This window comes from Ornithodoros turicata, unplaced genomic scaffold (assembly GCF_037126465.1).
Source record: "Ornithodoros turicata isolate Travis unplaced genomic scaffold, ASM3712646v1 Chromosome23, whole genome shotgun sequence".
NCBI lineage: Eukaryota > Metazoa > Arthropoda > Arachnida > Ixodida > Argasidae > Ornithodoros > Ornithodoros turicata.
In genome coordinates, this window is record NW_026999342.1 from 1,372,316 (window position 1) to 1,400,302 (window position 27,987).

At 48.4% G+C, this 27,987-nt stretch overlaps 1 protein-coding gene across 1 annotated transcript in view; it reads left to right on the forward strand.

The window, feature by feature from the left end:
- Positions 1–27,987, forward strand: part of LOC135373276 (protein O-mannosyl-transferase Tmtc3-like) — a 479,430-nt gene that overhangs the window by 436,168 nt on the left and 15,275 nt on the right. The window contains exons 18-20 of the mRNA XM_064606504.1: positions 6,463–6,580; positions 14,017–14,118; positions 26,581–26,664. Of these exons, the coding sequence (XP_064462574.1) occupies positions 6,463–6,580; positions 14,017–14,118; positions 26,581–26,664 (304 nt within the window). The remainder of the gene's footprint in view (positions 1–6,462; positions 6,581–14,016; positions 14,119–26,580; positions 26,665–27,987) is intronic.

Consider the following 27,987-nt stretch of genomic DNA (forward strand, 5'->3'; position numbering starts at 1 on the left):
CCGAGGCCAAGGAGTGCAGGAGCCGGACCCGAGGCGGTGGGCGGCTCGTAGTGTGCGAGCTGCGGCGCCCAATGCCCTCGACGTGGAGGGGGAGGAATGCTGGAGACAGGAGCTGAGCACGGGCGTAGGGAGGGCGGGTCGGGCGATACTAGAGGTGCCGACTCCAGGAATGCGGGCTTAAGCCTGTCGATGGCCACAGTGTCAGGTCCCCGTGGAAGATCGAGGTGGAAGAACTTCCCGGCTCGCGAGATGACCCTGTAGGGGCCGTCATAGGGAGGCTGCAAGCTGGAGCGCACAGAGTCCCGGCGGACGAAGACGTGGGTGGCTTGATGAAGGTCGGGGCTCACGAACACGCGTGTTGCGGGAGCGGAGCGGGTAGGCGTGGGCTTGAGGTCCCGGAAGAGCTGGCGGAGACGGTCGATGTAGGAGGAAGGGTCGTGCACGAGCGGGGCCGAGGGGGTGAAGAATGATCCGGGAAGGCGGAGCGGGCAGCCGTAGACCATGTGGGCCGCGCTGCAGTCATCCTGGCGGATCGCGGCGCGAAGGCCAAGCAGGACGAAGGGTAGACGCTCGGGCCAGGTTGTGTCGCCGTGGTCAGTGGCGCGGAGGGAAGCCTTGAGCTGCCGATGAAGGCGCTCGACCAGGCCGTTGGCAGCCGGATGGTAGGCCGTGGTTCGGATGTGATGGGTTCCGAGGGCGCTGCACAGGTGACCGAAGAGGGCCGATTCAAACTGGCGTCCTCTGTCCGTGGTTACAGTGGACGGGACGCCGAATCGGGAAACCCAGGAGAAGAGGAATGCGTGGGCCACCGTCTCTGCCGTGATGTCAGGGATCGGCGTTACCTCCGGCCAGCGGGTAAAGCGGTCGATGCACGAGAGCAGGTAGCGGTAGCCTTTGGCCGGAGGAAGCGGGCCGACCAAGTCGATGTGGACCTGGTCGAAACGTGCATCTGGCGGAAGGAACCGCGATGGAGGCGAGATGGTGTGGCGGTAGATTTTGGACCGCTGGCAGGCCAGGCAGGCCCGCGCCCAGTCACGGACGTCGGCATTCATGCGAGGCCATATGTAGCGCTCTGCGACGATCTTTTGCGTGCCGCGCACGCCAGGGTGGGACAGCGAGTGGAGGGCGTTGAAAACATGGCGGCGGAAGGCCAGGGGAACGAAAGGGCGCGGGGTACCAGTAGAGGTGTCGCACCATAGACTTGCCGTCGAACCGGGGAGCGAGATCTCCCGAAAAGTGGTGGATGAGGCGGGGGAGGAACGAAGATTGGCGAGATCTTGATCAGCGTGTTGCGCCTGGGCGATGCCGTCCAAATCGACCGCGGGGGGCGGATGGAGAGCATTGACGTCCGGCCGCGAGAGTGCGTCGGCAGCGGCATTGTCTTCGCCTGCGACGTGTCGCACATCGGTCGTGAACTCCAAGAGGTAGCACATGTGGCGGGTTTCACGAGGCGAGTGGTTGAGGGAGGGCGATCGCAGGGCGAACATGAGAGGCTTGTGGTCGGTGTACAGCACAAACGGGCGGCCCTCGAGAAAATGGCGGTAGTGTCTGCATGCCAGGTATGCGGCGAGGAGCTCACGCCCGAAGGTGCTGTAGCGTGTTTCGGCTGGCGAGAGGCGTTGGGAAAAGAAACCGAGAGGTTTCCAGTTGCCATCCTGACGCTGTTGCAAGACCGCGCCGACAGCAGCAGTGGAGGCGTCGACGAACAACGCTGTCTTGGCGTCAGGACGAGGATGGTGGAGCAGCACAGCATCTGCCAGGGCCTGCTTGACTTCTACGAACGCGCGTTCTGCTGCCGGTGTCCACTCCAGAGGGGCAGCACGGGCCTCTTTCGGATGGTCAGCGCCGAGAGCTGCGTAGAGAGGCTGGAGCAAGGCAGCACAGCGAGGCACAAAACGTCGGTAGAAAGTCACGAGGCCAAGGAATGAACGAAGTCCTTTGCGAGAAGTGGGGGCAGGAAAGTCTCGGATGGCCTGGACCTTGGATGCGAGTGGCCGGATGCCTTGCGGGGTGATGGTGTGTCCCAGGAAGGTAAGGGTGGTAACGCCAAACTCGCACTTCGCGGCATTGATGGAGACTCCGTAGTCCTCCAGGCGCGAGAACAGGGCGCGCAGGTGGGCGCGATGAGCCTCCGGAGATGGACTTGCGACGAGGATGTCATCCATGTATGCGAATGCGAAGTCCAGGCCGCGGAGCACTTCGTTGATGAATCGTTGGAATGTCTGCGCAGCATTACGCAGGCCAAAGGGCATCCGCACGTATTCAAAGAGGCCAAAAGGGGTGGTTATAGCAGTCTTCGGGATGTCAGGGGGATGGACGGGAATTTGGTGATAGGCTTTGATGAGGTCTATCTTGGAGAAGATGGTCGCTCCGTCAAGATTCGCGGTGAAGTCCTGAATATGGGGAAGCGGGTATCTGTCCGGTACCGTGACGATGTTGAGTGCACGGTAGTCCCCACATGGGCGCCAGTCACCAGGTGTTGCTTTGGGCACCATGTGGAGAGCGGAAGACCACGGGCTGGAGGAAGGCCGAATGATCCCCAGTTCGAGCATGTGCTCGAATTCCCTCTTGGCAATGACGAGGCGCTCCGGAGCCAGCCGTCTGGGGCGAGCGAAGACAGGGGGGCCCCGTGTCACGATGTGGTGAGTGACGCTGTGGCGAGGTGGGCAAGAGGCGTGAGATTGGCGCAGGACAGCGGGGAACTCCGTGACAATGTCGGCGAAAGCAGTGGGCAACGGTAGCCGTATGGTGGGACTAATGGCGGCTATATGCGCTGGGGCTCCATAAACGTGCAAAGAAGTAGTGTTGTCGACGAGGCGCTGGCGTCTAATATCCACAAGAAGGTCGAAATGGTGGAGGAAGTCGGCGCCAAGGATTGCGAAGGGGAGGTCGGCGATGGTAAAAACCCAACGAAATACTCTGCGCAGGCCGAGGTCGAGGGTGACGGAGCGTTGACCGTAAGTTGAGATGGTGGACTTGTTGACGGCCTGCAAAGCCAAGTCTGGTTGTCGGTGTCGTTTTTCTGCGGGGGTTGGTGGAACGACGCTCACGTCAGCCCCGGTATCCACCAGGAAGCGACAGCCGGACACGCGGTCCGTGATCCGGAAGAGCCGGCTGTTGTCGCCCCCAGCCATGCCAGCCGTTAATGGTTGGGGGGAGCGTTTCCCGGCCACGAGCAAGGGGCCTGGCAGTTCCTTGCGGCATCGCCGAATTTTCGATGATACCAGCAGAAGTGGTGCTGAGAGGGCGAAGGAGACCGTTGACGGGATGGCGAGCAGCGACGGCAAAACGGGCGCCGAGGGGAACGTGGTCGCTGCGGGGGAATGGCGTCCACCCGGTTCACCAGGGCCGCCACCGTAGTCTGGAGTTGCTGGAGCGACGTGCTGATGGCATTGATTGCAACGTCCACCGGTGGAGGGGAGGTGCGGGGGGCCAGGGCGGCAACGGTTTCTGGTGATGGAAGGCCAGCAAAATCCAGAATACGGTCCGCCATCTTCGCCAAGTCATCCAGGCGGGAATTTTCGCCGGCGGCCAGGATCATGCGTACGTTGTGGGGCAAACGTTGTAGGAAGAGTTCGCGTAGTAGTGAGTCGTCCGTGGTAGGGTTGCCGGCGAGGTCGCGCATGCGGCGTAGGAGCTGGGTGGGCCGTCGATCGCCGAGCTCTTCCCTGTTCAGAAGCTGCTGCAATCGCCGCTCCTCCGAAGCAGATGTACGGCGAATTAACTCGTCCCGTAAGGTGTCGTAGGGCAACTCGGGGTGAGGGTGGATTATTAGGTCACGGACTTCCGCCGCAGCTTCGGGAGGAAGGTTTGCGATGGCATAGCCAAACCTTGAGGCTTGAGAAGTGACGCGGCGTCCGTCGAAGAGAACCTCCGCCTGCGCGAACCACAGCTGAGGATCGGAGATGGAGAAAGGCGGCAGGCGGAGCGGTGCCACAGAAGCCTCGAGCGGTGGAAGTGGCGGTGGCCGGCTGGGAGGCGAAGAGCTGGTGGAGTGCTGGTCACCGTTCATGATGGTGGAACGCTAAGACATCACGTTCGGGTCACCAGTTGTAGAGCGAGAAATGAGGCGACCAGGCTCTACTGAGGTCGATGGGTTTAATGACGGTTAATGGCGATGAACCGAAAACGAAAGCTCGGGTCACGCGCAGTGCTGCGCGTAACCGATGGCGGTGCTGGTGATGATTATGACGCTGCTGCTACACATACATGCCATACTGTACATATAATCAGGTTAATGCAATAAATTTTCTTTATATATAAATGCCTATTTCGGCGTGAGTGCCTATTTTTGCGTATATGCCTAAAATTCAGATTAAGCATGAAAAAATGCCTATAATGGCCGGAAAGCGGTGGCGAAACACCGTTGTCCAGGCAAAATTGACATGGGTGACGTCGCCCGTCCTTTTGACACAATCGGGCATTTAAAAGAAGCGAGTATCTCAAAGTAATGGAATGTAAGTTGATAATTGAAAATCGATTACTCGGTACAGAGCTTACTCGTTCTTTCCCTCTAGTGTCCCGTGGCTCGTTATTAAAAAATATAGGCACGTTTCGTAACGGTTTTGTGTCAACCTAGATTGCAACTTTTCTTTTTATTTTTTTATTTTTTTTTGCTAACGAGGGGGCGTGACGTATGGGGCAACCTCAGCAAGCTCATCTCCTTGCGGGCTATCAGGTGACACCGAACGCAGGTCAAGTCACCGGGCGTGACACGAGCGAAGGTAACATCGCGTCCAGTTTGAGCAGAATTGATCCCCCATATTTGCTACTATTGCGACCCTTGTGGTAACGCTGAGAGCGAAATCCAGAAGGCAAAGCTTTAAAAGTTCGAGGATTAAGAAATTTTACCGTCACACTAAAGCTCCCGATGCTCGAATATCGCCAGTGCATGCTGCGACAAGTCATTCGGAGAAGTGTCGTGGAACCGGTGGCAATGGCTAGAAGTCTTGTCTTTTGACCATAGTAGGATCATGATGGAAATTGAGTTCTTTCATCATAGCAGGATCAATAATTTTTGCATTTCGTGCAGCAAAAAATTAGGAAAACAGTCACAACAGTCACAGCCACCATTTACGGTATTGTTCCTGCGGATAAAACTTTCACTTCCTTTTTGCGCTTTCAGTACAACAGATGAAAAACCTGATCAATTTATGGCGTTTATAATGTCATTTTCAGTGCCTAAATCAGGATTTTTAGCGCCTTTATAGACGCCTAAAACAATTTTTTCTCGTGCCTAAAAATCCGGGCTCTACTTATCACTCATCCTATACGGGAATCACGACTATTGCCATGTCGAAAAGCTCTCCTGACCTATCGCCATGGCTTCAGTGTTTCTGAAATGTTTCAAGGTAATGGAGAGAAAAGACGAAAACAATGTTGATATGGTAGTCGAAAATAAAAACAACAAAAACAATGTGTTCTTTAAATGCATAATGTGTTCACGTAAGCAGGAGCTCCTATCCTGTTCAAATGCGATGAACTCCAATCTCAGAAAACGGGTCAACGTACGTAATTTCGTTTTGTACGTTAGGTAGGCTTGTAAGCTAATTTCGCGGACTTCAATTAGCCATATGACTTATTATTGAAAGTAACCTTCAAAGTAACGCTTTACTTTTTAGCCCATTACTACATTACAACTGTAGCCGAGTAATTTTCAACGATAAATTTACTTTTGTCACCAGAGTAATAGTGACGGTAATCAATTACCTTTGTCGCGTAACGTGTACAAGTCTGACCGCAAAGGCCCTCACCGTGACGACGCACTTACGTCTTTCTGCGGACGCATTCAAAACCCTGTGTATTCCAATGATTTACAGAGCCTATAATAAATTAGAGAGCAGCATAGAGCGAAAAGTGAAGCATGAACTCCGTGGAATACAGTAGCCGTGGAAACATATATCTACGACCTCGAAATCACGGGCGATGCGAAGTATGTTGTATCGCTGTCTCGGCATTCCTCGCCGAGAACTTTTTCCTCTTTAGCATCCTTCGTGGACGCTTAAAGGAGCAGATTAAAAATAAATCACGCAGAGCAGAAATTAGATACATATTCGCACAAAGCTCCTGTCAATCTGCGACGTCATCTCATCCGCCCAATAGCGGGTGGGACTGTCTTCTGCCTGCGGTCGTATTTGGCACTGCGCGTCTCACACGGACAATCTGACAGAGTCAGCGAATCGGTCGCCTTGCTCCCGCGCAGTAGCAGACACAGTCGTTTGGCAATGGCACAAAAGTGATCGGATCAACTATCTTCCCGGGTTGTTTTGTCGTTACTATACCCATGTGTTACGTCATACAACGTAAACCCTATGTTAATATGAAAGGGATACAATACATCAGAAGCAAGCGAGCTAGAGGCATACGCCCAAGTTCGTGAGGGCGCCTACCCGTGTCATGTAATTCATGGGTAATTAATAGAGAGTGTTGAAGCTGTAAATATACATATTTCCTTCGCTGTAGGCTGGAGAGGATTGTGCACGGCAGTGGTGGCGAAGACAGATATTTTCACCTGGCCATGCTGGCACTGGCCAAGAAGGACACATCAACGGCTGAGATGATGTTCCGAAGATCGGTGGCGGTAAGCCAGACAACTCCCCTCTGGGACGATATTTCATTCATGCTGATGCGTTGTTATACGGGACAGGGGACAAATGGTTAAGGAAACCAACCTGGCGTGCGACTAACAAAGCAAAGCCTTGGAAGTCTAGCACTGCTTTGTACTTTCACTATGTTTATTCTCAACGGCAGGAGAAACGGGATATTTTCGGGAACAGCAAATTATTCGTGTTGCTTACGACTTAGCAATTGTAGCCATATCAGTATGTTTTAATTATTGCGAAACTTGAACTTACCTACCTTGTGATTACCTAGAATTTCAGGTTCCTCCTGGCCACAGAATTAAAATTTAAATCTGCTGCCTCTTTTTAGTGTGTGATATCTGCACATATTCAATATGCGGCATTTATTTTCCGAAATCTTAGGCTACACTCATAAAGGAGGTAAAAGACAGTGCGATCCCGGCCGAGGATGGTACACTCTTAAAAATGAACTTCACCACATAGCACGCTCCTACACTCTTAAAAATGAACTTCGCCGCATAGCACGCTCCTAGCCAACCATCATCTCGAATGATATCGTTATCTGCCCTGATTTGTTGAAAACGGGAGGCGTACGCCTTTTCTGTGACACTTATGCTGTTCATAATTGTCACAAAAAAGGCGTACGCCTCCCGTTCTCAACAAATCAGGGCAGATAACGATATCACTAAAGGCTATGGTTGGCTAGCAGCGTGCTATGTGGCGAAGTTCATTTTTAAGAGTGTAGCCAACCATAGCCTTTAGTGATATCGTTATCTGCCCTGATTTGTTGAGAACGGGAGGCGTACGCCTTTTTTGTGACAATTATGAACAGCATAAGTGTCACAGAAAAGGCGTACGCCTCCCGTTTTCAACAAATCAGGGCAGATAACGATATCATTCGAGATGATGGTTGGCTAGGAGCGTGCTATGCGGCGAAGTTCATTTTTAAGAGTGTAGCAATGCAGGGGGAGGTAAACATTGCTTCCACCATCTTCTGTCGGAGATTTCCGGCGCACATCGAAAGAAGACCAGATGATCGAAATTATCCGCAGCCCTACCCTGCGGCACGTGCAACATGTAACTACGCTACGCTCTAAGAAAAAAGAAAAAAAAAGTTGTTAAAGGTGGTAACTTCTATAGTTACCACCTAGGTCAACGTAGCGTCTGATAAAGGGTGTAAAAGTGTGGTAAAAACAATTATCGTATATCCAAGTTGCTACAAAAAAGAGTACGCCCCCTCGCTGACCGAATCAGAGCGGTAAATCATTTGTAGGTAGCAGGTACAACCTTGCGACCTTTTAGGCACAACATATGCGACAACTATTACCGCTTCAAAGGTGTAACTGCTCACCTTTTTTTCTAAGAGTGTAGGCTGACACACCTTACGTGTAACTCTACTCCAATTACCTTTATTACGTAAAAAAGATCGGCTCGCCGTTCTTAGCCGCACAGAAGCGAACTTCGTCGGGTAAAACAGATGGTGATTGATGGTGACGGTGAAAGGGCTCGCCGTTGTCGGCCTCACAGGGGCAGGTAAAAGAGAACTTGAGCGCATAATACTCGCTTAGCCAGCCATATTTCAAAAGATATCGTTCTCTCCCATGATTTGTTAAAAACGACAGACGTACACCCTTTTATGACACTTATGCAGTTACGTTAATTGCCACAAAAAGATTCACAAATCAGGAGTGATAACGGTGTCATCCTTCGCAATGGTCTTGCGTGTTACGCGATCAAGATCTGTTTTCGGAGTGTAGGTATATAAGGATATGTATCAAATTTTAATTGCGAGTAGTTTTTAAACCCTGAAATTGGCCGTAATCTTTTTTAGTCAAAATCAGGGAGCGATATGCCGCAGCCCATCACAAAATACGAAGCCTGCACTCTTAAAAATGGTTCCTGCTCCTCTATTACCGAGTGATCTGTCTGCCGCTGTGGCGACATGTCGCTCGGAGGGATGGTGCGTCCTAGGTCGACTTTACAGGCCTTCACGCCTATGATGCCTTTTTTGTACCAATTATGTACTGCATAAGTGCGGAACAAAACAGGCGTATACGCCTCCCATTTTCCACGAAATCAGGGGCGAGAATGATGGTTGGCTAGGAGCGTGCTAAGTGGGAAAGTTAATTTTTCAAAGTGTGAAGGCAAAATGTGGAAACATTCTAAATTGAACGAGCGTATTTTCCGTGCCACACTGAGTTGTCTGTCAGGTTAGCACAAGAAGAGAACCCACAGTTCCTTCCCACTGCTACTGCGGGTAGATTGTTGAAACGGCCGCATAACATCACTCAGAGCTAACCTCATTCATAATGCAGCGTTCTCTCTCTTCATTTGCTGCAAGCGTGATGAATCCGCCTATTTTGGGTACATTATGAAAAATGCAGTGCCAAATATACGCGGTTTCCTGCCATTTTCACGAAATCGAGAGAGAGAAGGGCATCATCCTCAATGGCGGTTGTCTACACTGTTAAAACAGAACTTCGCCATATAGCACGCTCCTAGCCAACCATCATGCCGAATGATATCATTCTGTGTCATAGGCGCCGACTGCAAGGGGACGCGGGGGCCCTTGCCCCCCCCCCCCCGGAACATGAACTAGGAGGGGGGGCGCCGCCTCCCCCGGAAAGTCCCCCTAAGAGACTGACACCAACCTTTGGGGCTCGGCGCGCCCGGGTCAAAAGAGCGAAGAGGCACAAACTCCAAAAATGCACCTTGCAATTTGTAAAATATGTATCCGCCCACCATACTCATTATCACAGTAGAAGGTGAGGCGAAGAAACAGAGGATGACACAACACACAGCCCTGAATTTCGCCCAAAGCAATCCTTTCCTTTCTTTTTCTTAATAAACATATCCCCCCCCCCAAAAAAAAAGCAATCAGATCAATGAAACGAAGAAGACGAAAGGTACCAGCAGCTGCCAGTGAGGTGTAACGGTAGGATCTTCGGAACGCATATCCGTTGGGAGCGGGTTCAACTCCCGCTGCTCCATCTCATTGACCATATTCATTATATTGCGCGCATTTCGGGTCAAACACCGAGAATTCAATGCATTTTGTTCCTTTTGCACTTAGTTTTCAAAGGCGTAATGCCTTCAGTTTTGCACATGTTCACTGTTTACGTTTTCTCTGTTTTTCTTTTTTTTTTCTCTGTTATTCCTTCCTCTTATTTCTATACCAGTTGTGCATACATCATAGGATCCCGCCAGACAGTGTTATTCTTCAGCTTTAGTTTTGTGTTCTTTTTTTTTTCCTTCTTTTTGTTTTCTTTTGCTTTCTTTTTTCTTTGCCTCTCTTGTCTTCCCCCTTTCACCTTTTTTTTTTTAATAACAAGTGGACATCCATCTGCCTTACCTTTCCTTTTTTTTCCTTAATAAACAAAGCCCCCCCCCCCCCCGAGAAAATGAAAACTCTCCGCCTCTGTTCTGTGTCATGATTTGTTCAAAACAGGGGGGAGGCGCCTATCTGGGACAAGCATAATGTGTCTCATATAGGCGCCTCCTCCCATTTTCAATAAATCAGTGCACGGAATGATATCATTCGGAATGATGGTTGGCTAGGAGCGTGCTATGTGGTGAAGTTCTGTTTTAAGAGGTACCCGGGTTCGAATCCCGGTGCCGGCTGTGCTGTCTGGGGTTTTTCCTGGGTTTTCCTCAGACGCTCTCAGACATATGTCGGCACAGTTCCCTTAGAAGTCGGCCCAGGACGCACATTCCCCCAGGGCGTCAGTCGTGACGTTGCCCACATACGTGAGGCCGACAACGGCAAGCCCTTTCACCATCACCACCACCATCTGTTTTAAGAGTGTACACTCTAAAAACAGAACTTCACCGCATAGCACGCTGTTCTCCAACCATTGCCGCGAATGGTAGGGTTATCGTTTCTGATTCGAAGAGAGAGGTGGACGTACGCCTTTTTGTGGCAATTTTCATATATCCAAATTGCCACACAAAGGCGTACGCCCACCCCTCTCTTCGAATCAGAGCGATAACCCTATCATTAGCGACAATGGTTGGAGCACAGAGTGCTATGCGGCGAAGTTGTGTTTTTAGAGTGTAGGAGCGTGCTATGTGAGAAGTTCTCTCTAAACTCTAAAAACGGAAATTAACCGAATAATACGCTCAGCACCAGTTGTCCTTCAGCATGATGTTGTTCCCTATCTCGATTTGTTGAAAACGAGAGGCCTACGCACGTTTGTGTCACTTTCGATATATGTGAATTGCCACAAAGAGCGTCTCTTCTGAAACTAATCGCCTCAGTGGTTGCCGCAGAGCGTGTTTTGTTTTCGAGCGTCGTGATGACGTTGTATTCGCGCTACCGTTGCCAAAAGAAGCATTCGTTCCTCCCGTGCCTATCTTGTTGCGTGCCCAACATAAAGACGGCTCCTCTCGTTTTCAACAAATCACGAGACATAATGATGTCATTCAGAAGGGGGGTTGTAGAGTGTTACTCTTCTTCACCAGTGCAGGACTCAGCTCGGATCAACAATTTTCAGTAGAATTTTTAACTCTTTAGGTCAGACAACTTGAAAAAAATATTCTTGTGAAACGAATATATGCGCATCTGCCTGACTGTAAATCAAAAAGTGAAAGGACATGGCGACCAAATAGTAGAAATCCAAAATACATCGGATGCACGTATTGGGGAGAGTCAGGAAGCAACGATTTAACAATTGTGTGCAGCCATCTGTGCATGTACAATCTGCCTGCCTGCAATATCAAGGAATATTACTGCGTGCTTTGTACTTGTTCAGTGTCTTGCCATCGATCGTATCGCTTTTCAATTTGACCAAAATTATTATTCCACGCCCGCTCAAAGGATACCCCTAACGGCGCATCCTAGAATGTTTTGCTACGTCACGTAACAAGTCACGATGTTGTCCCAGTGGCCCTTCGCAGGAGAACGAAATCCACTTCTGATGGCAATAAAGATGACAGACAGTTCCCTGTGAAGTTGACCCAGGACACAGGATCCCCCCTGCCATAGTCGTGGCGTTGTTCGACAACGGGAAGCAGTTCCAACGTCACCACCACCAGTACCGATGACAGACATGAGCAATGTTCCACATGCAAGTGACGCTGTCATCCCACTGTAAAATACTGCTCGTATAATTGGCTGGAAAACGCCACTCCTTTGTATTTTCAATTGTCTGGCTGGAATGGCACAAAATTACTCTTCATTTATGAGACTGAACGCATTGTGTGCTGGACAAAAGTGTAGGGAATCCGTTTCCACACGAGAATGAATTCCGGAACGCCGCTGGGAGGGACTGAAGCAGGAAATGCGGGGGTTCTACGCATAAAATGAAATAATTTTCGCGCTGTCTTCGTTCTCCTAAGAATCGACCGTACCTTGTAGAGATAAATTCGAGCTGCGTCACCATTATTTTAACCTCCGCGGGTAATGTTCAGAACGAAAAACGTTTGTAGAACGGGACACTTATTTTTCTTACTGGAATATAGAGGAAATCGAGCCGTCCCGAGCAAAGTGATTGAAATGAAAATCGCAAATCAATTTGTACCAACCGTATATTACATGCTGTGAAATCACTAACATGTTGGAAAATAGAAGCACATGCGTCTGTTTTCACATTAGTGAGTTTTAGTGTATCGTACGCCATCGTCTGTGCGTACGTAAGGGACGGCGTCGGTAGCTGTGCCCACGCGCAAAACATAAAGAAGGCGTCGCGCAGTGCGCGCAACCACTAATGCTATTCCTTACGTACTCAAAGGCGATAGCTCACGATGCACTAAAACTCACTATTTACCCGGATTAACCGGATGTTAATGCACTTGCGCCAACAGTGCACAAAAGCGTGAATACCCTGTGAAAAACGTATTTCGAATGTGTGTGCAAGCAACCATGCCCCACAATCTTACTCAATGTCGCCCCAAAACTTTGTGCAATCAAGGTGCCAAAAATGGGACTATTTGAAGGTGGTATACGGGGGGAATAAGCGATGTGTGAGACATTCACTTCAGTGACCGTTCTAACCGTCCCACGAGCTGTGTTAGGGCAAACGTTGTCGTGCTGAAGCAAAAGATTAACTCTTTTCGTCGCTTTCGGCGAATTGTGATGTACCCGTGCATTAGCCTCTGAGACATGCATAACGAGCCGCACTGCCGACGGAAAATATCCAACATTTTCCGCCGTGAGACAGCTGGTGGCAGAATGTTGCCCTTCTGGCGTGCACACTTGAAGCAAGCAGTTGTCTTGAATGGACCTTTCGTCATTAATATCTTAGGCACTTGAGGCTTTGTATGTATTTGTCCATTCTATGTGTTCCAGCCTCAGAACATCAATTGACATCATGTTCAACAGTTGCAGCCTGCGTCGATCCCGTCGTATGAATGTGTGTATGAGTGAGGGAACATGTAAGAGTGAAAGTGGGATGTGTGAGAGGGTGGTTCGTTTGTCGCGTCAGATGACGCATCCTGGAAGTCGCTGTGGAGGTGTGTTAGCTTAGATGTTAGCTTAGGTGTGTTAGCTCAATTGGTAGAGCCCTGGACTGGTAATTCAGAAGATGTGGGTTCGAGTCCTATACAGCTGGCTAACCTTTTCAGTGACTTCCGCCTTTCGTCTTGAATGACTTCATCGTGCTGCTTTGAGGTGAAATGGCCAAGTCCACTGTGTGCTATAGCATGGCATCATGCTATGCATTCGAAACTTATTCTATTCCCACGATTATCACTTGAATCACCATCGGAAAAACTAGAAAATATAGGCAATTCCAAGCTACTAGCAAGCGCATAGGAACGCAGAGTACTACCCTGCGTGGATTATAATGGCATACAGAAAGTGTCCTGAAGCTTATCCTGAAATATGAAAGCTATAGCTTTCATATTTCGCCTGAATATTTTGTCCTGAAGCTTATCCTGAAATATGAAAGCTATAGCTTTCATATTTCAGGATAAGCTGGGTCACTTTCTGTATGCCATTATAATCCACGCAGGGTAGTACTCTGCGTTCATATGCGCTTGCTAGTAGCTTGGACATTCATTGGTATACATGATGACATTCGAGATAAACAAGATGGCGAGCTCTCGTTTGTGTGTCGTGTTTGTTCGGTGCCCAAACTCATCCCTTCCAGTTCCTCTCGTTACCCTCGAAGAAGAAATAATTTTGCAACGTCAGAGGGAAACATGTGCATTTAACACCAGCAGGAAGGGAGGTATAGGATAAGACTCCAATCTCAGTGCAACACAAAACAAGCGTCGAAATGCGGGGTAGTCGGTAACAGCAGTTCGTTGTGCGCTTCCTTGTCCTTGTCCCTGGCTGCTATTTCTTTTATCATTATGTATCAGTGCAACACAGTTAGATGTTAGTAATCGCGAATATATCTATCGTTCATGTCAGTATTCTTCATTTAGTTTTCGAATAGTATTCTTTTATTGCCCCGAGAGCCCTCTAGACGTTGTTTTTGTATTTGTCTTTTAGGTGCAACCGAACCAGCGTAGTGCCCTGTTCAACCTGGCCCTTCTTCTTTCGGATCAGCAGCGACCAATGGAGGCAATGACGTTTCTCAAACAGCTTCTCAAGGTAAAGTGAGTAATGTGAAGTGGAAAGTGCAAAATTAGTGGGAAATCCATACCGCGTGACGCACAACGTGTTATCTGGTGCAAAAAGCCAGATGTTCAATGACGTCAAAGTGATAGACTGGACACGTAAAAAGCCCATTATGTGAGGGCAACCGCTCTGAGTAATCCCTATAGTACGCTTTCTTCCAAGACAGTGAATGGCGCTCGACAACATGTCAGTGGCAATTACGCGGTTACGGCACTCGCTGGCAATGGCTGGTGGCATTTGAAAGATTTCGCACGTTGTCTTGTTCTACAACAATGTGTCAAAGGTAACAGATATTGTTACATATGGCTCTGGAAGTATCGCATCGAGTGGGGGATGCCGTCATGCCCACAGTGTAACACTAACGACCGCCAATGAAATGCAAAGTCGTTATAAAAGCCTAGTTTGTATGCAAGGTATCAGAGCTGCACTTGTTGCTACGCAGTGTTGTACCCTCTACCAAAACGAAGTAACAGAATACAGCTACCCGCTACCCCACAAAAAGTAACGCAATACTAGCGTCACTACAAATTTGAAAAAGTAACGCAATACCGCTACCGCCACCAGATAAAAGTAGCGTAAATACTTTGCCGCTACATTTCCGCTACCGTACCCGGCCAACATCTTACTGTAGGCATCTCGTTGCCAACAGTGTCTAAAAACAGTGTAATATTTATATCTCTTCAGATAGCCAGCCTGCGGCATAAAGCGCCGTGCGACACCTAAAGGGGGGAGGGGCGCTGCTAGCGGCGGTCTTGGAAGTGTCCGACGTGATACGAAGACGCCCGTTCTATGCATTCTCGAGTGGAACCGCAGCTTGCGTAGCGACCGCCGTAATTAGAAGGGCTGATTTTCGAAGCTCAAATAATAACGAAGAGAATGTAGAAAATATGCACAGAAGCAACAACCGTATTTACAATGCGGAAGGAGATGCAGCCACTCGCGTCTGTCTGTGTCAAAACACCCGTAAGTGATACGTCGAGAGGATGGTTATTTAATGTCTCACAAAATCCTGGCTTGCTAGCGAAGACTGTATAGATACATTTCTCTGACTCCAGACACTTGTAACATCATGTTTTTGACTGAGTCTTGTATTCCTGTCGTCCTTTTGGCACATCACTGCGTACGCAGCTTCGTCACTGAAATCTACACCGTGCGTCCGTTATATCCATATAAATAAACACGTGTGGTCACAACATATTGTCTGAACTTGTACTGCAGTTTTTTCACTATCTTCAGATACAATAACACTGAAGAGATCCTCAAACAAGAAATTATATACATATGAGTTTTTACCTCGGCTACCGCCATGGGCTTGTGGCACAACGGTTGTGAAATGGTAGGTGCGTAAACACTAAACTTTTTCGACAACGAAGAAGTTCCGTTCTCACTGTGAGACTCGTCAACGAAATTGTCGGGAGCAATATCGGCTCTGGGCGCTGGTGATGAAACACCTCAATTATTATCTCGAAATAAGTTGCCGTTTGGTCGGTGCATCTCACGGCGATAAAATATCCAGTGGCGTTTCACCGCCACGAAAGTGGCAACTCTAAATCATTGATCATTTTGCAGGTCCTCATTCAGTTTCATCGAAACTAGAACAAAAAGAAAAAAAGAAAGTATTCGCTCATGTTGTGTACACCTCATGCAGTGCCGAACGCGTGTGACGAACGGTATTCGCTGCAGGTCTAGTGCCCTCGGCGGCATTGGAAGCAAAGAAATCACGAGAAATGAAACATCCAGTCCCTAGTGAAGAGTTATTTTAGGTGCTTGCATAGTTAGCGATGCAACAGTTGCAGTTTGACAAAAAAGATGCTCGCACTTCACATGTAAACAAAACTGGCTACCCAGCGGCTATCACGTAAGGTACTACATCGGTACTACCATCGCGGCGCCACCCAGTTTGTCGCACAGTCCCTTAACCATTACTTACGGCCAATATATACAGGGTGTTTCAGTTAAACGCTAAATAAACGTTAGTCGTTAAATAAACGTCAGTTAAACGCTGAAACGCTAAACGCCCCGGGCTAAATAATTCGCGAACGGGTGCACGAATCGAAAAACTTTTGAAGAAGCGCAAAAGGACACTCTTCGACTCCCTTATCCACCAATGAATTACGTCCTTACACTACTGAATTACGTCCTTTTGCGCTTCGCCGCGACCAGCCGCGACAAAAATATGTAAACCGAATCCAAATAATTACTGCGACAAATGGCCCGCTTCGGTGGCAGAAAGAGGTGTCCACTGAACGTCCCAAATGGGGTATTACCCATTTTAATGCCGACGGCACCCTGCTTTAAAAGTTATGGTTTTCATAAAACTCATTTGAATTTTTATTTAAATAACGACGGCCTCCCGCTCATTCGCACGGTGCGCAGCTTGTAGGTAGTATCGGACAGATACCTGTAAAGAAGAAAGTTCTTCGATTGGTGCACCCGTTCGCAAATAATTTAGCCCGGGTTCTGAAACACGCTGTATAGTATTTCCCATTGATCTTGGCGTAATTTAACTTAATTTGGTATAATTTAACACTTTCAGTACCACATTGTACGAAAAATGACCTAAAACCGCGTGGCTTTTGTTTCTTGTTTTTCTCTCGGGCATTTATTCTTTGCAATAAAACACACGAGTTACTCCTCGGAGTTGACTGTTCGTCTCCGGAGTTACTTCAGTGGCGACGATGGAAACTACTCCGTCTGAGTACGACCAGATATGCTCAATCAACGATGCTACGGAGTACGTTCTGCTCACAGAGCATGTAGACAGCGGACTTGTGTCAGCCAAGCACGTGGCCGAAATGACTGCGAGCGACTCCGAGCTAACTCGAGTACAGCGCTGGATCCAGGATGTTTGGCGAAAATTTCTGCGTAAGGAATACAAGGATCTTCGTCCGTATTTTAACCGGAAGGAAGAACTCACCGTTAGCCACGGACTTGTGTACTGGGGGCACCGAGTCGTCGTGCTGCGGGAAAAATGATGATGCCACTCCTGCATGAGACGTATCAGGGAATATCAGCAATGAAATCCCTGGCGCAGGCGTTGTTCTGGTGCTTGGATTTGGACGGAGACATCTGGTTGGTAGCAAAGATTTGCAATCCTTGTGCACAAGTGGCGTCTATGCCACCGGTGCAACCACCAGCTAGTTGGCCAGCGACCAATGAGCCTTGGAGCGCGTTCACGTTGACTTTGCGAGACCAATAGAAGGACATGTGCTACTGATAGCCGTGGACTCGCACAGCAAGTGGATAGAGGTTATCCCCATGAATACTACGTCAAGCACCCTGACGATTGAGGAACTGCGGACGCTGTTCAGCCGATGGGGTATACCGCGAACACTGGTCTCCGACATGCGGACCGCAATTCGTGAGTGAGGCTTTCCAGGAATTCATGAGCCGTAACGGTGTTGTACACTTACGGTCGGCGCCCTACCACCCACAGTCAAATGGGTTGGCCGAGCGGGCTGTGCGTACTATTAAAACCGGGCTGAAGAAGAATGTGAAGGGGACGTTGTCAACGCGACTAGCAAGAATCCTGCATAGCTATCGCCGAACACCCCTCAAGTGCGGCAAGACGCCAGCAATGTTGCTGTTGGGAAGGGAAGTTTGTTCCCGTTTGGACAATTTGGTGCCTAGCCCTAGGGAACATCCCTAAAGAGATGGTCAGTTTCACGTCGGTCATCCCGTTCGGATGATGCACTATGGGGAAGGAGACACCTGGAACCCTGGGGTGATAAGCCGGCCACAGGGATTCAGAATGGCTGTTGTCGGTAGTTCCGACGGTGATCAGGTGCGTCACGACGACCAGCTTAGAAGCCGTGTGCCACCGGACGATCAAGCGCGACAGGAGACCGTCGCCACGGTACCTGCTCAGCCCAGCGATTCCTCCAACTCCTTTCATGCTCCTCTACAGCCAAGGGAATGCAATTACTATACTACGCCTCCGACGAGTGGTGACATGTTGCAACGATCAACCAGGAACAGACGTCCACTAGATCGTTACCAACCAGAGTAGGGGGGAGGAATGCAGTAACGGACATATCGTCACTGTCAGGGGAACCTCGCGCACTGTTTGCCCCGATGGCGGCGCGTGGCTTTTGTTTCTTGGATTTGGAGTTGGACGGACTTTTGTTTCTTGTTTTTCTCTCGGGCATTTATTCTTTGCAATTAAACACACGAATTCGCCTCGGACTTGACTGTTCGTCTCCAGAGTTACTTCAAGTATAGTATAAATAAAATATATATAGTAATATATAACCAAACCAATACAACTAAATGTGTGCGTATATGTGACAAAAACAATATACAGGGTGTCCCAGCCAAATGCGAACATATTTTTTAAATATATATGACTTTTTCCGAGATGAAATCAATTGCATTATAGCATAGGCTGAAGGGCACTCCTTGGGAGGGCATTAACAAACTCCTAAGGCAATGTCTTAATTAACTTTCAATAATTAGCTGTTTAATTATAAAAGCTACGATGTTGTCCCAATGAGAACATCTGGCCCCTGTGGTCACCTGATACCGGAGCCGTTTTCAGAACAAAAATCCGTTCGATAGATCGCCCGCAAAAAATTCGTGAAGGAACACCATTTCTTCTTTATTTTGTTCATTGCGCATCTTCGGAGACGCGTATTTCCTTCGCCCCCAATATGAGATGGTGAAGGAGCACAGTGCCGCCTCATGCGTCGAAACAACACATATCTTTATCATAACTATCAACACTTTACATAACATATCAACTTTATTACGGGATGATGACTGGGGAGTTTCATCGCCGGGGCGATACTCTACCTCATGTTTAAAGTGCACGGAATTTCGGGAATTTCCACATAGTAATTTACCATGTCATCCAGGTTCAAGCCGAGCATAAACGAAGGAAAGGAGCGAGTAACGTGAGTAACGAGTTACCGATTTTTGTAACTGAATACGTTAGTAGTTACAATTTTTAGAAAAGTAACTAGGTCGTTACTTCGTTACCAAAAAAAGTAACTGGTTACCAGGTAACGAGTTACGTACAACTCTGGCCACTACACTCTTAAAAATGAACTTCACAGCATAGCACGCTCCTAGCCAACCGGAAACGGGAGGCGTACGCCTTTTTTGTGACACTTATGCTGTTCATAATTGTCACAGAAAAGGCGTACGCCTCCCGTTTTCAACAAATCAGGGCAGATAACGATATCATTTCAGATGATGGTTGGCTCGGAGCGTGCTATGCGGTGAAGTTCATTTTTAAGAGTGTATGCAATATATGCCACTGTTATTACATGGTACCACAGCCAATAACTCTCAATATACAATCTGTATATCACCTGTAACTTTCACATGCAGATCACAAGTGAAGGTAGGACGCGGCACTCGAAGTGGCATGGAGGGTTACTTCATCTGGCACGTCTGTCATAATGCTGTGTGGGTTGCTTCACCTTTTAAAAAGTGTTGAGTAATTCAAGGTAGCAATACTCATGCACTGAGGGAGGGCAAAAAGCAGCAGGTGTGCCCTTGGATGCACTGTACAGTCCTTCAGCTCTGCATTTTTGAGTCCTCACGGATCAAAACAAACGCACTCGAAGAAAAGGACTGAATAAGTCAGCATACACCGACAGAGAACACAAAGTTGAAAAGTTTCCTTTGACCATAACTAAGATTTCCCCGAGAGCTTAGACCTGACCCCTTGGGCAGTAAGGAACCTGTCAACATTGCACTCAACATTGCACTCAACATTGCACTCAAAAGCTTATTCACAGGTGTTAGCAAATGCGGCAATGTTCTTTCAGACTCTGTACGAGGTCACAGATTGTTCTTGATTGCTGACGCCGCTGTAGATCTTTGTGCAGTTTTTCGTTGCAAGCCTGGAGTCTGTGCACCTTTTTCCGCAGCTCCTGCAGCTTGCTCCTTGGGAGTTGTCGTGTATTGAATCACATGCTGCTGATGGAGGCATTGCTCACCCGTGCCTATAGGAATGATGACAAAAGGAAGGTTACGGATTGCAGTAACTATGACAACAAAGCTACTCGGTGGGGGTGCATACATGCAGCTTGGGTTGGTGGTCCTGATGGTACTTGTAGAACCTTGTCACCTGCAGGTGCACAGACCCTGCTAGCAGTTGTCCTGAAGGGAGGAGTCGTACGTCACGATGCTCAGTAATCTGCTGGGTGGTGAGACCTCTGTACTACTGTTGTGCTCTATACTCCTTGTTGTGCAATGCAAGGTGATGCACTGTTAACTTCAGGTTATTCCACTTTCTCATGTCAGTGTACCTTTACTATCAGGGTGATGGTGGTGATCCTGAAGGGGTAAGCGTGGTGACCCAGTGCTCCCTGTATCACCTCTGTCCCTGCAGTTTCACCACAGACGGGCCTACTGGGCACCAAGATGATGGCATGTCTGCTATCCTCCCCAATGCTTCTGCTTTATGCTATATGGTGTCAACATACGTCTGTACAACAATACATGCATCTGTTGTACTCCTTTTGGGGTCATGCTGATATAATGACAGGAACACAGAAAATATTACTCATTTCTATGTTTTTGTTGGCCCCATACTTACCAGCACTATACGAGGAGCACTTAAGTGTCGGGGCTGCATCCCACCTGAGCCTTCCTGCATGTAAAAGTGCAGTGTGTGTAAAGGGTTGTGCACAAAGCAACGCGGTGTGTCAAGGAAACGAAACAGCTTTGCAGCTTCACGTCACAAAATTCCAGCCATGCTGGCACCTGTAAAATGGTTCCCATTGTAAGTAGATGATACACAGAAATGTACGCAAGATATTATACAAGAACTGGCCGGTATCCCAAGCATGCATCAGACTGTGAAACACCAAGCCCCAGAGCTCACTGCAACACCATGTTCGAATGCACAACCACCAAATGCAATCAGCAGCAAGCAAGAAAGCAAGCCCAAAGTCATGCCCAAGTGCCCACGAGGCAAGCCACATAGCTCCAGAATCCATCCAAAAATGGAAAGAAGAAATCATACGACAAGCTCGTGCCTCTAGGTGAAGTGGTGCGCATTGTTCAATTTCGCGCGCCCAATATCAGAAACAGCAAGGCACATGTTTAATTTTGCGAGTGTTTACCAGCTCAGTTGATGTTGACCAATGCGGACAGATGTTCACGCAGCAACACCGCTGAAAATCACACAATACCAATCATGCGCCAGCAAACTGTCCCATGTAGTTGCTTGACAGTTTTTGTTTGTTTTTCGCTCTGGGCATCGCATCATATCCAAAGCTAACCGCTTGAAGTAATAAGTAAATAATAAGTAAGTGAGAATAACCGCAGGCGCATGGGCATTCCTTTGGTAAGCGTCACCATTTGGAAGTTGGCTTCACCTACACATTGGTGTATTGCGGGCAAGCCCACTTCAACGAACGCTTAGTGCTGCTTAATTGTACGTTTGTAAATTTAGCGGAATTTTTCGATTCATTTATTTGTGTTGCGGGAAAGCCAACCTTACCCTATGACATCATAGACTTTGTTTCCTGATAAATTAGGTTAGATTAGTGCGGCTGTGGCAGTTTGCCTCGCCCTCCCAACTTCATTATCGAAGCGTATTTGGGGGCAGGGCAAGCTGCCATGGCCCTATTAATTTAACCTAACTTCACTAAACTAACCTAAGATATCATAAACTTTGTTTATGCGAAGCAGCCCATGCGGCATTAACTTGGACACTTGAGGAACTGCGCATGCGCAGCCTCCGGAGAGCAGCAGGATGCGGAAACTCGCTAACTTTGTACGGCTTTGACGTACGCATAGAGCTGGCAAAGAGGTACTTTTTCCTATATTAAATAACCGAGTAAGTGATTAGTGCACACCTAACTATTCTCATTGATGTAAAAAAATGGTGTTTACATTCGTATTTGTCCTCGCCACACCTAGGTTCGCTCGCGCATCAAAATACCAGGGTTGCCGGGTCAGATTTCGTATTTTTTTCCCTACCCTAAAAATGAACTTCACCGCATAGCACCCTCCTCGCCAACCATTATCTCGAATGATATCGTTATCTGCCCTGATTTGTTGAAAACGGGAGGCGTACGCCTTTTCTGTGACAATTATGAGCAGCGTAAGTGTCACAGAAAAGGCGTACGCCTTCCGTTTTCAACAAATCAGGGCAGATAACGATATCATTCGAGATAATGGTTGGCTACGAGCGTGCTATGTGGTGAAGTTCATTTTTAAGAGTGTACCATGGGTCCACTGGCTAGGCTGCTAGCACTTGCTACATTAACTCATCCCACAAGCAAATGGGAATACAGGGCCCTGCGCCTGAATGCATCACTGTGACGTTGAACATGATGGAGAACGCACAGGGACAAGTACAACAAACCCACACAGCGTTCAACTAGCCTCTGGGTTATTTGGACAAACATCCCTAGTCCAAATAAATGTGTTGGTAGTTGAACGCTCTCTGTGTTTGATGTTCTTGTCCCTGTCCATTGTCCAGACAGACATGCTCTATTTATGCACTGTAAAGTTATCAAGATAAAGCAAAATTTTACAGTCATGCTTTGCTTTTATTGTGCAGTTCAATGTACGTCTACACCACATTACAGAGCTGAAACAAGACATGGACAGCAGGAATGAGACAGGTCTCAATGTTATGCTGCATGACATGAATTACAACTGGACTGATCAGAAAGATTTACTTGCAGCTTGTTAGTTTACAACACAGGATTGCTGTGGAGCAAAAGGATGCAAAGAGCAGCAATTTATATCACAGAAACCTGCATAAAATGGAATAAGTGTGCGAACACATGTACGCTTACATAATTTCCACGCCCTACGAATACAGGCAATCATCTTCAAGCACCAAGAGACAGGGGCACCAACATGCACAACAAGGCTATCTGCTTTACTATACCAATTGAGTAAGAGAATACGACAAAGGCATTTCTTTTACTTGAAGAACAATTTAAGAACAAATGGGCAAGATCAGCAAACTTTTCTGGAAAAACTGTGAGCAACTTCTAGTAATCTTCTACTTAGTTGTTAGTGAAGCAGATTGTCTTGTTGTGCGTACGTGTTCGCGTCTCTGTCTTTTCGTGTTGGAAGATGCTTGCTCAGTAGTCAGTACAAACTACCCCACTTCGCATGTTTGCTCCAAACACAGGCAAGTAGCAAAACTCATGAAGATCACAAGCATTTTGTTTACTACATTGAATATACTGCATTGTAAAAAAATTGGTATCCATCGTAAGGTAAGTTATGACATATAAATGGAATATGTTATCCTTGTGAATATGTTAATACCCTCATATGGCGATGGGAAGAGCAACAGCATATACAGGTAGCCCAATGATCCAGCTGATGAACTTTAGACACCTGTGAGAACAAACAATCCTTCAGGCTGTCAGTAACTCCCGTAACTCAAGCGCAGATGCGTCTGCACGACGTGCTGCACAAGTTGTGGCTCATGCTACGGTACATCTGCCCCTTACTGTTTCTGCTTGTTGTATGTCTATACGCCGCCCGTGTGCTGCTCGGGCCCAAGCGTTCAGAGCTGAGGCTGCCTGACACAACAGTCACCTGCAATCAATCGACCCCGCAGTGGACTTCTTTATTACGTGTCGCTGCACTCCGTCACGAGGAATATCTCCTACACCGTCTTCGTCGAAACGTCGCCCGCACACCGCAGCAACTGTTCAAAATGGGTCAATCTAGCACTCCCCTCTGCACTTGCTGTGGCGTGGTGGGTGATACTCCCCATTGCATCCTACACTGCCGGCAACACTTTCTGCACTGTGACGCCCTCTGTCGTCATCTATCCCAATTTGGCTACGGCACTATGACACTGGCTACCTTACTGAGTCCCGTTCGTCTGTCGACCCAGTGGGCAGTCACCACTGCGCTTCTCCGCTTTCTCCACCCTTCGAACATTGTCAACGCCTTGTGATTGTGTGACCGTGTGTGTGACTTTTCAGTTTTAGTTTTGTGTTATTCCTTTCCATTTCTTTTCTTCTTTGTCTTTTCCCTTTCTTTTTCTTTTCTTTTCTCTTTCTCCTCTCCTTTTGTTTCTTCTGTTCTTTTTCTTCTCCTTTTCTTTTCTTCCCCCACTTTCCTTTTTTTAATAGCAAGCCGACCTCCGTCTGGCTGACCTTTCCTTTCTTTTTCTTAATAAACATATCCCCCCCCCTAAGGCCGCCGTGTCAATTAAAAAGGGGGATCTATTTATTTTTACAGGAAAGGCCAGCCAGAAAGGACGGCTTGCTATTCCTTAACAAATGATTCGTTAGAGTGTGGTCCTGCGGTAGTTAAAAGTAAGGCGATTGGGGGTCAGATGTCTTCCGCTGTCCCACACACGATGTCACAGGCTGCTGAGGAGACCGGTATCACGTAGGTAGTGGAGAAGCGCCGCGGTTACACCACTGCTCCGTGTGCCAAGTAGTGTTGCGAGAGAGATGGAGTACCCTAGGCTGGCCAGGCGAGACTTGAGGTTGTCGCGGAAGGACCTCGAACAGCGGCATTCGAGCAGAAGGTGACAAATATCTGCCTCAACGTTGCAGGTAGAACGTAATGGTGTTGCTTGCTGGCCCATTTTGAACAGCAGTGACGGAGTGCGAGCGACGTTGAGGCGGAGCCGATGTATGACAGATTCTTCCCTCCTTAAGACGCGGCCGCAGATAGTGTAGTCCATCGTTAGGTCAATGGACCTCAAGAATGGATTGGTCCTGGCAGCGTCCTTGGCAAACAGCTTAGTATTGACAGAGCGGGGGAATGAAAAATAATCCTACACATTTCGCTTTCACTGACGTTGACACGTCGTGGACAATGGACTGGTAGGAGAGATATCGGAACAGCTAGGAGGCCACCCTTTTTTTCGCATTAGGCTCCCAAAGGCGGCGCTAAGCACTCTGGGATTTTCCGAACTCGTCTATTTGGTAGAGTTGAACTACGCTCGAAGCTAAGGGCGAACAAGGTCGTGCCTGATAGCCACGGTCTTGAGGGGATTACCATGGTCCCTTAAAGGGACGCGACCTTCTGCCCTACTCTTCTTTCAGTAGGAGGCAGCGAACGAGTGCCCATTCGTGGAACCCAGCGCTTCCCTTCCGATTTGTTTCGGTTTCAGTCTGTCTACCAACGTCATGATGACATTTCTCGGGTAGAGGCCGATTGTTATTCCCTTTGAAAAAGAAATTGCGCTAACGACCTCATGATTATTAACGCGTTAACATTAGAGTCCTCGCTACGAAAGAATCGCGGTGTTGTCTGTCTGTAGCCACGGCGCGGCGCGCATGCGCGGTGAGTGGATAGAGAAGGAGAGGGCGCGTGGAAAGCGCGACGCGGCGCCGGCAGTGCAGCTGTGATGGTCAACAGGTTCAGACGTGTCCGCGTGGGCGCGCCATGGGTTATGAAAGCTGTGCGGAGGAGCGGGGGCGAAAGGCTGACGCTGCGAGCGGCGTCGCCAAGCTCAACCAGAGGGAGCCCGAAAGGCTCGTTTGGCAGCGGATGCCGTCCTGCGTTAGCGCTGTGTAGGGTTGGGTAGCGTTTGTGAAGGGTTTTCATGTTGTAATGCAAACGCATTTCCGTCGAATCCACCAATGAATCGACCATGATTTCTTTGTCATTTTGTGATAATTTTAAAGTGCGGTTTTCATCGCAACAACGCATAGTACACGTACTCTGGCGCTCCTATGTCTGGTGTCTGCGGACCACACCAGGCCGCTCTAACGGTCACATTAATACCCTACGTCAGTCTGGTAGGCACACCATGCATACTAGAACGCACCATAATCATTCTGGTGTCACAGTAGGTCAGTCTGATGTGCACATCAAATACAGCATGTCAGTCTAGTGTACACCTCAGGAGGGTCCCACAACACCAGAACCACCATGGTGTCGCACCAGACGACTTTGGTGTGTACATCACGAACACCGCAAGTGTCTGCTGTTAGCACCAGAAATACCAGCAAGCACGGGAATAATTCTGGTGTTTTTCCTGTGAATATGCAACACAAGATCTCATGCATGAATATTCGGGAGATGGGATACCCATCTTGTGACTCTTAAGGATGCACGAAGCGTACTGAGAACGGCACTGGCGTTTTTTTTTAGCATAAGAATAACGCTTGACAAGTTGACGACATAGGGTGGAGGGGAGCTCACGCGAGCTGGATATCTACAGTAATATAATGTAAGTGGTGACGAACAGTTTCTTACGCCCACCGAAATAAGTACAGAGGCTTTTGACAACTGATAACTAATTTCCTCTGAAGTTCGCTATCCCTGCTGTCCGGACATTTTCGCTGGGAACGGCAAGCGCCTGATAAACGGGGGTCGACTTTACGCAGGAAAACTTACACTCACTGTCACCACTTTTTATTGACGCAACCTTTTATTGACAATTAAGTGGTACATTTTGAATGTTTCAAGTCTCGTTTGCTTCTATAAATCAATCCGTAAACAACGTCACAATTTCTGTCTGCCTTTATGTTTCAGTACCATCCGAACCACATCGAAGGTCTCGTTCTTTTGGGAGATATCAACTTCAATCACTTAAGAGACATAGAAGCTGCCGAAACGGTAAACCTACGATCTTCTTATATGTCTTGTGTTGTTCCTTACTTCAACGTCTTTCCATCTGTCATCGTTATAGTCGTCTTGGCGCGAATCTAGGGTGGGGGGTTCGAATGTCCTTCCCCCATCCTATTCTGTCGTCACAATTCAATGACCATCTTAGGTTCGCTCTTACAAGATAATTCGACCGCATCCATCGCACCGAATGGCATCGCCGCTCCCTTGTGACGGATGGGGCGATTAAACATATAAGGACAATGACAACACAAGCCCCAGCTGCATACTTCACTTGAATGATGGCATTCCGGTTGCCGGTCAGAGGTGCTGCCAATTACACCACACTAGCTACCCTCTCTTCAACCGCCAAGCTACCTGGGTATCTTGAAGGTAGCATTTGTGACCTGCAATCAAAGTGTGTGGATTCGGATCCCACTGCTGGTATCTTTTCTTAAACTGCCATCATTCAGTTGAAGTCCGCTCCTTTGATTTGCTGAAAACTACAGGCGTAAACATTCTGCACTGTTAAAGTGATGGTGGTGCTGGTGAAAGTGCTCGCCGTTGTTGGCCTCACAGAGGTGGGCAACGTCTGGGGGAATGTGCGTCCTGGGCCTACTTCTCAGGAAACTGTGCCGACATGTGTCTGAAAGCGTCAGACGAAAACCCAGGAAAAGCCCCAGACAGCACGGCCGTCACCGGGATTCGAACCCGGGTACCTCCTAGTCTCGCGGTGGTGGTGGTGGTGGTGATAGGGCTTGCCGTTGTCGGCCTCACGTATGTGGGCAACGTCACGACTCACGCCCTGGGGGAATGTGCGTCCTGGGCCGACTTCTAAGGGAACTGTGCCGACATATGTCTGAAAGCGTCTGAGGAAAACCCAGGAAAAACCCCAGACAGCACAGCCCTAGTCTCGCACTTCACCAAATAGCACGCTCCTAGCCAACCATCATCCCCATTCTTTCTCCTGATTCGAAAATGGGGACGCATTATTGCGGGATTATGCAGTTCATAATTGCTACAGAAATGGCGTACGCCCTCCGTTTTCACAAAATCGAGGGAAAGAACGTTGCCATTCGGGGTGATGGTTGGCTAGGAGCACGCTATGCTGTGAAGCTCTGTTTTTAGAGTGTACGTCACTTGCGATCCATTTCGTCACTTGCTGTGCAAGTTATAATTGTCACAAAAAGGTGTACGCTCAGCGCTTTGCACAAATTACGATTGATATAATGGTACACAGGGGTTGGTCTTCTGCAGCTGACGTGGTGCAGTTAAGGGTGTACACTCTTAAAACGAAGCTTCACCACATAGCATGGTGAAGACCAACCACCGTAC